Here is an 8249-nt window from a genome sequence, read left to right as displayed (position 1 = left end):
TGCTGTGTTCATCCAGCTCTACACCTTGTTATCTCAGATTCTCCAGCATCTGCAGTTCCTACTATCAGTTAAATGATAATCTTCATTTCACAAAGTATTTGGCCAAACTTTACAGAGGAGTAGTTAACATGAAAAAGATCAAACTCTAGCTCAGATCACAACACAGTGTTCTCATTATCTAATACTCTAACATTATGCTATTGTACAAGTTGATTGGAAACCCCAATCAGGGCCCAAACCACCTTTGAGACAACTGAAACCAAGAAGCTTTCTATGGAAGATCTCAATTTTTCACATCACCCAATTTACAAAAATAGTTGATATCCTCTTCAGGAAACAATGTTTAGAGGGAAGTGGGGATGGGTGGGGTATTTTATTACCTTTAGTAACAATGTGCAATAAAGTCACTCACAGTTTTAATACCAAAAATGAAAGATATTTGTTGGATATACCAACAGCTCAGACTACATTCCTATTCCCACTTTCAATGCATTTATAGGCCATTGGTCTCCATTCAGAGCTGCTTTAATTTGCTGACTTTGGGGCGATTGTAATAAAATCTGGCACAGTCACTGAGTTAGCTTTTGCTAGTTTTGCAGATCGGCATGTACAGTCTCCACATGAATAAGTAAACTCGGGAATGTTGGTTCAGGTACAAATTATCCAAATAAATCTCAATGAGAAAGAAACAGATGATGTTGCCTACTTTATCAACTCTAGAAACTCTCGAAATAATATTGCTCCGTAAAGTTGCACTGAATTAGCAACTCTATGCACCTCAGAATTCAGTTTCTTCGTGAGCACTGAATCTCCAAATTTCACTTTGTCTGTGCAGGTAACATGTTCTGAACAGCAATATCAGATCAGTCCAGCTTGGAACGAGTATTGACAACTCACAAACACACCTTATTTGAGTCGCTGACTCCAAGCAGACGTTCTTTCAGCTGCAATACTTTTTGCACTATTTCTTCTGCCATACCTCGCTCCTCATTCGCAACCACATAGATTTACCTGAAGCTACTGCCCTAAATGAACTCAAAATACACGCCCGGAAATGCGTTCTCACCCACCCGGCTTCTCATTTAACGGAGACGCAACGCGCAGAATCATTTTTTTAAAGTTATCCGATGCTGGCTTCACCATTAGTGTCCAGTGATAGAGAGAAGAGAACACGGTGCTAAATTTGCTGGTATTTACAGAAAGGTAGAGAGTTTGTCACTAGAGGCATGTCTTTCAAAATCTGTGAAATCGATTGTAATGCAATACTTAATTGTATTTAAACATCTAAAAAGCTGTTCGGCAATTTGAAGGCGTATAAAGTTTACATTTCAAGAGGGACGCGTGTCTACACGAAATATTCCTATGAACTGTTATATTTGAATTGGTGAATTTCATGCTAGTTATTGATTAGGTGTGTCAGTTTACTTCGGCTGTGAAAGTATTAGACAATTATATTTGTGACCTTTTTGTTAGCTTTTTATAACTTCAGTTTAAATAATGTGTTTTTGCATGAGTTAAGATCTTTAACTTTGCTGCATGTGATCATTGATGGAATCCCTATTGAGGTCGATAATCTGCTAAGTAACAGTTTTATGCTGAAAACTAATTATAATGAATGAAAATGTAGTCCTTACCCCACCGCCAACTCTAGAATGCCAGCATCTTAATTCGAAACAATCTTAATATGGAAAGTCCTGTGAGAGCTGCTGGGATTTAAGCTGCAGTGTTACTATTCCTGGAGCTAAGTGATGCACATGAGCAGATGTAAAGAGAGAAGGAATGTCATGGGCTGAATCTTCATCTCACTACGACCATATTCTTTTACCAGCCTTTCCACAAGTGATTGCTAACAAGCATACCTTAAATCCTATATATTTAAACTCACTACTAAACTTTATTTTAAACGTTTTTAAAACCAAACTATTATTTCTGGTCAAATCATTATCATATGATTGTTTGTGGGACTTTGAAATGTGCATATCATCTGCCACATTTCCTATATGGCAACAGTAACAACACTCCAAAAGCACTTCATTGGTTTAAGCACGGGTGGAGAAAGGAAAGTAGGGAATAATATTTGAAATTGATGACATTTTGTGAAATATAGTAACCTTTCATGGGAAGGTGATGGCATACTAGTGTTGTCACTGGACAAGTAATCAAGAGACACAGACTAATGCTTGGGGAACATGTTCAAATCCTACCATGGCAGAATCTAGTAAAATCTGGAATTAAAAAGAACTAGTCTAATGGTAACAATGAATTGTAAAATCTCATCTGGTTCACTAATGTACTTTATGGGAGGAAAATATGCCATCCCCACCTGGTCGGGTCAACATGTGTCGCCAAACCCACAGCAATACGACTAACACTTAACTGCACTCTGAAATCTGTTCATGGGCAAGTAGGAATGGTCAACAAATGTTGACCTTGTCAGTGATGCCCACATCCATTAAGGGAAAAAAAGACCCTTTGTGTCTCCATCAGTGTTTCCTGAGCTGTGAATCTTATTTCAGATTTCTAGTGTTTTGTTTTATGGGTGTATTTCACCTGCACAGAACTTTGACATTCTGGGATCGTTTAACTGTGGAAAAATATATGTTAATCGATTACAGTGACTTCACTGTTGGGGTAGAGCTGTGGAAACAGTTTTGCAGTTTACACGATATGGATGTACTGTATTGCAATAAATGCAGTATGCATTCAAATTGGCTGTGGAGTTTTCACAAAGCTTCAGTGTGTAACATTTGGTGCTGTGGGTTGGGGGTTCATACTGGGTCCAGGGTTGCACACTCAATTTTACATCTTCAGGATCAAGCCCAGTCCAGATCTGTTTTAGTAAGTGGTTACTGTGTGTTTCAAAGCTACATTTATAATTGATGTTGAAGAATCCCAAAGTTGGAATGCTGCAATATACAATTTGAGATTGCTCAGCATGTTATTACTATAATTTGCACTTCTATAATTTATGTGTCTCTAATTGTTTCAACATGTTTGAAAATGAGTGTTATTTCTATTTCTACTGTTCAATATTAATGTAGATACTAAGGTTTGTGATCTTGAAAAATGAGTGCATGGTAACAACCAGCTTTGTGGGAAAAAAGTTTGTTCTTATGTCAATATTACTTAAGATCATAGTGAAAACAGGAATTACCAGAGGATACAGCTTCGACCTGCAGTGAAATTCCAGCATTTACTGACTTGTTTTTGATTTTCAATATTTAAATTTTTAAGATTGCTTGGCATAGTTAATATATTAATAAACCAAAAAAAACTGCAAGATAATCTTTTCTGCAGGGAGGAGAATTATAACCCAAGTTCCATCATTGTAATGCATGTTTACGTCTACAATTTATTATTAAATATTTGTGCATTTAATCAGAGCATTATAGAGTTATTTACTCAGTTTATAAATAAATACATATGTTTCAGATCCTGACTGTGATAATTACAGTCATGGCACCAAAGAAGAAAAATGTTAAAAAGAATAAAATGGACAACAAAGAGACTACTGTTGTTGTGGAAGAGAGTACAATCATGCATCTGAATGGCCTCTTAGATGGAGACAATGGTTTTAGCTGCATTTCCACGGAGATATCTAACTGCTCATACAGTTCCAGTCTTTTGGAAGCGCTCAGCAAAATGAGGCAAGAGAAATTTTTGTGTGATTTAACCATTGCTACAAAAAACAAATGTTTTGATGTTCACAAATTGGTGATGGCTTCTTCCAGTGAGTACTTCAGGAATATTCTGACGAAAGACCCATCAAAGCAAAGAATAGATCTCAATGACATCTCTCCTATTGATCTTGTCACAGTTATTACTTATGCCTATTGTGGAAAAATAACACTGTCATTATACACTATTGGTAGCACAATAGCAACAGCCAACCTGCTCAAAATTCACTCTCTCATAAAGATGTGCAGTGATTTTTTGATGCAGGAAATCAATGTTGAGAATTGCATGTACATTGTTAACATTGCAGAAACTTATGGACTCAAAAATATTAAGGAAGCAGCACATAAATTTATTAGTGACAATTTCCTCGAATTTTCAGAAAGGGACCAGTTTTTTAAACTCACCTTTGAACAAATCATGGAATTTATGCTGGATGATACCTTGCGATTGCCCTCAGAAATCACAGCATTCCAGATTGCAATGAAATGGCTGGATTTTGACAATAACAGGGTTAAGTATGCAGCAGATTTACTGAACACCATTCGGTTTTGTACAATCTCAGCGCAAGACCTGGTGAACTATGTTCAGACGGTGCCAAGAATGATGGAAGACCAAGGATGTCACAAACTTCTGGTAGAGGCCATGAACTACCACCTGCTGCCCTATCAACAGAACACCTTACAGTCCAGAAGAACAAAAGTTCGTAGTGGCCTCAGAGTTCTAGCAATCGCGGGTGGCCGTCTAGACCTATCAGAAAAATCACTCAGCAGAGATATCCTGTATAGAGATTCTGAACATGTTTGGAACAAACTTGTTGAAATGCCTTATAAAAGTTTCAATCAATGTGTAGCTGTGATGGATGGATTTCTGTATGTAGCTGGTGGAGAAGATCAAAATGATGCCAGGAATCAGGCGAAGCATGCAGTGAGCAACTTCTGCAGGTAATTTGATATTGATTCTTTGTCTTAACCATGTCATAAATGTTGAAAATCTTCTAGTACCTAATCAGAACAGTCACCACGCTTGCACCAACAGGGAAGTAGAAAGTTTAAATTTAAAAGTTTCCAGCAGGCATTTTGTAATAAATAAATTAAGATCACAATATTAAAGATTGAGCTTGTTGTTTCCAATATTTTGTATCATAATAGAGCCCTATAAAGGTAATTTTCATTGTGTTTCCTTTATCAGATTTCAATGTTTTTGTTTTACAGATGTGCTTTTTGTGTAACTTTAAATGCTGATTTAAGTTAATACACTTAATCACACATGTAGCTTGTTAATATTAGGAATTAATTTTCCTAACTAAGACACAAAACAATTATACCATAGAACTCCAAACTATTATTCAATGATGTATTGTGTGTTTTATATATACATAGTAACATATTCATTTTAATACATACCATTTAACCTTTTGTCTCTCCAAGAACTGCTGATTCAAGCCCTAATCTGACAGCAACAAAATTACTTGAACATGAGAAGTAATGTTAATGCCACAGTATTAAGCCTAGCTTACAAAAATAATTGGAAATACTTTTAACATTTCTGCTCAGAACTTTTTATTCCCTATGCTTTCTTTCATCTTCTCTCTCGTTTTAAAATCTTTTTATAATTTATACTAAATTGCTGATCACCCAACTTTCCCTCCTGGCCCTCATGTTAGCTGATCTTTTAAATGGTTCTCTCCCTTCAGGCATTGTCCCTGTCTTTAAATCTGCTTCGTCACCTATCTCCTCCAAAAAAAAATCCTTGACCCCATCAATCTCCCAAATTGTCATTCAGTCTCCACCCTTCTATTCCTCTTCACAATGCCATAATATACTATTGCCAGATGTATTCCCATCTTTCCTAAATTACATAACTGAACTTGCAAACACATTTCCACCACCATAAACAACATCCTATGTGACTATGACAGACAAACTGTCTGTTCTGTCCTTCTCGAACTGTCCATGACCTTTGAGGCGTTTACCACCCATCCACTGTTGTCCAGCTGGTATGTACTGTTCTTGTGTAATTCCAATCTTATCTACCTTCTCACAGCCATAGGAACACTTGCAACAACCTCTGTTCCTGATTCCACACTGTCTCCTCTGGTCTCCCACAAGGATCTATCCTTGGCCCCTGCTGTTTCTTGTCTACGTGCTGCTACTTGGCAATATTGTCTAAAGGTGCCGTGTTAGATTTCACATGAAGAGCTGGGTATTATCAGCTTATCTTTAACCCTTCTCAACCTCCCCACTACTATTGCTACATTATCAAATTGCTTATTCAATATCTAGAACTGGATTAATTAAATAACAGTCCTCCAATTAAATATTGGGAAGACTAAGCCTTTGTATTTGCTCCATCTTGATTCATTTGCTACTTAAACCCTCATCCATGCCATTGTAACTGCTAGACTCAACTAGTCAAACCCACTGAGACTGGTCTCCCACATTCTACCCTCTGTAAACTTGAGTTCATTCTGACAAGTGCTGGCCGTATCTTGCCTCTTAGCAAGTCACATTCCCCTCTCCCCTGTTTGCTCATTAACTAATATTGGCTCCTGTCTTGACTTTTAAAATTTTTATCCTTGTTTACAAATCTCTCCTAGGCCTTGCCCCTCATTTCTGCAATGTCCTCCAGCCACACAACGCACCAAGATATCTGCACTCCTCTAACTCTGGCCTCTTGTCTATTCCCAGTTATAATTGTTGCACCATTGATGATCATACCTTCAATTACCCAGGCCCTTAAGCACTCAAATTCTCTCTCGCACTGCACCATTTGTTGCTTAAGACACTCGTTAAGACCTACAGCTTTGACCAAGCCTTTGGTCATGTGTTTGGCTCTGGGTTATGCCTTTACCCCTGAGAAGCACCTTGGCATGTTTCAGTATATGAAATGCGCAATATAAATGTAGTTTGGACTATTTATGATTTTTATACTTGATTCCAATCCTCCTTTCTAATTTAAGAGTTAAAATCTTGGAATCACTTTCTGAGAACTTGTCCTCAGCAAAATTGAGTGAATAGATCATACAATTCAACTTCTCATGCAGTATTTAAATATCAGCAGGGGAGTATTGCCCTGAAGAAGAGCCCTCCTTGACCCTGACAAGGAGGCCTTTTCGTAACACAAACTATGGCTGACTTCACGAAAGATGTTTTGCACTTTGTACCTGAAGCAGTGTATAATTTAAAATTTCTGTAGCTTTAGGCCTAGAGTTGATTGACATCAATTAAGCATGTTATGAGGTTTTAACTGTTGATGCAAATCTGGAATTAACTACTACTGTAGAATGTCAGTGTGAACATTAATCTTATTCTATTTTTTATTAAATAGTGAATTGCATCACTGAGAGTTGCCTTTGTACTTAACTTTTCAACAATGCTTTATTTGAAAAAAACTAAAAAAGAAACCTCCAGAACCTAGAGAAATGCAACGTACTACCAATTAATGAATCAATTAATAATTCATAACAAATATTGTCTTTAAAATTGTACAGAAGAAATGCATTTTAACTAGTATATGGAATTATTAGCTCAGTTGGCTGGGTGGCTAGTTTGCGATACAAAGTGACGCCAACTGTGCATGTTCAATTCTCACACCGGCTGAGGTTAACATGAACGACTGTCCATCTCAACCTGTTTCCCCCACCTGAGGTTTTTTATTATTTATTAATGGGATGAGGGCATTGCTGGCCAGGAGGCATTTATTGCCCATCCCTAATTGCCCAGAGGGCAGTTGAGAGTCAACCCATTGCGGTGGGTCTGGAGTCACGTATAGGCCTGACCAGGTAAGGATGGCAGTTTCCTTCCTTTAAAGGACATTAGTGAACCAGGTGGGTTTTTCCCAACAATGGACAATGGATTCATGGTCATCATTAGATTCTTAATTCCAGATATTTTACTGAATTCAAATTCCACCATCTGTCGTGGTAGGATTTGAACCCAGGTCCCTAGAATGTTATTTGGGTCCCTGGATTAACAGTCCAGAGATAATACCACTAGGCCATCGCCTCCCATAGGTGTGGTGACTCTCCCCCTCAGATTAAACACCACCAGTCGTCTCTCTCTCTCTCTCTCTCTCTCTCTCCAATAAGCGAGTAGCCCTATGGTCTGATAAACCTATACCTTTTATGTTTACCTTTACCTTTTATCGCCTGCTGGTTCTGTTGTTTGGTACTCAAACAGTCATTTGCCCAATATCAGAATATTATACTGAGGAGTGGGATTGGGTAATTCAGCCTGTTGAGCCTACTCCGCCATTTAATATGATCATGGCTGATCTAATCTCGGCCTCAACTCCACTTTCTTTGCCACTCCCCATCACCCTTTAACATATTACTAATTAAAAATTCAGTGTCCCAGCATCTAACACACTCTCTGGGTTGGTACATTCCACAGATTCATGACCCTTGTTTTAAATCTGCTATATTTTAGCCTAAAACTATGACCTCTTACTCTAGATCGTCACACAAAGGCCTAAACTGCTCAATTTCTCCCCTTATTCAAGCCTTTCATCTCTGATCTGCCTCCAATACAATTATATCCTTCTTAACGTAAGGGACCAAAACTGTATGAAGC

General features: G+C 37.8%; 2 protein-coding genes across 4 annotated transcripts in view; one reads left to right on the top strand and one right to left on the bottom strand.

The window, feature by feature from the left end:
* The window catches only part of eloal (elongin A, like), a 78249-nt gene extending 77187 nt beyond the window's left edge, over positions 1-1062 (bottom strand). For all 3 annotated transcript variants that reach the window (XM_048596510.1, XM_020528088.2, XM_048596511.1), the window contains exon 1: positions 906-1062. In XM_048596510.1, coding sequence (XP_048452467.1) covers positions 906-977 — 72 coding nt within the window. In that variant the 5' untranslated portion in view covers positions 978-1062. The remainder of the gene's footprint in view (positions 1-905) is intronic.
* A 47-nt stretch (positions 1063-1109) lies between these two features.
* On the top strand, positions 1110-4744 carry klhl31 (kelch-like family member 31). The gene is made up of 2 exons (XM_048596512.1): positions 1110-1203; positions 3433-4744. The coding sequence occupies exon 2, from the start codon at positions 3457-3459 to the stop codon at positions 4621-4623; it is 1167 nt and encodes a 388-aa protein (XP_048452469.1). The 5' UTR covers positions 1110-1203; positions 3433-3456; the 3' UTR covers positions 4624-4744.
* The last annotated feature ends 3505 nt before the right edge of the window (positions 4745-8249 follow it).

Source organism: Rhincodon typus, chromosome 5 (assembly GCF_021869965.1).
Source record: "Rhincodon typus isolate 14 chromosome 5, sRhiTyp1.1, whole genome shotgun sequence".
NCBI classification, from domain to species: Eukaryota; Metazoa; Chordata; class Chondrichthyes; order Orectolobiformes; family Rhincodontidae; genus Rhincodon; species Rhincodon typus.
This window is presented reverse-complemented; position numbering and strand designations above follow the sequence as displayed.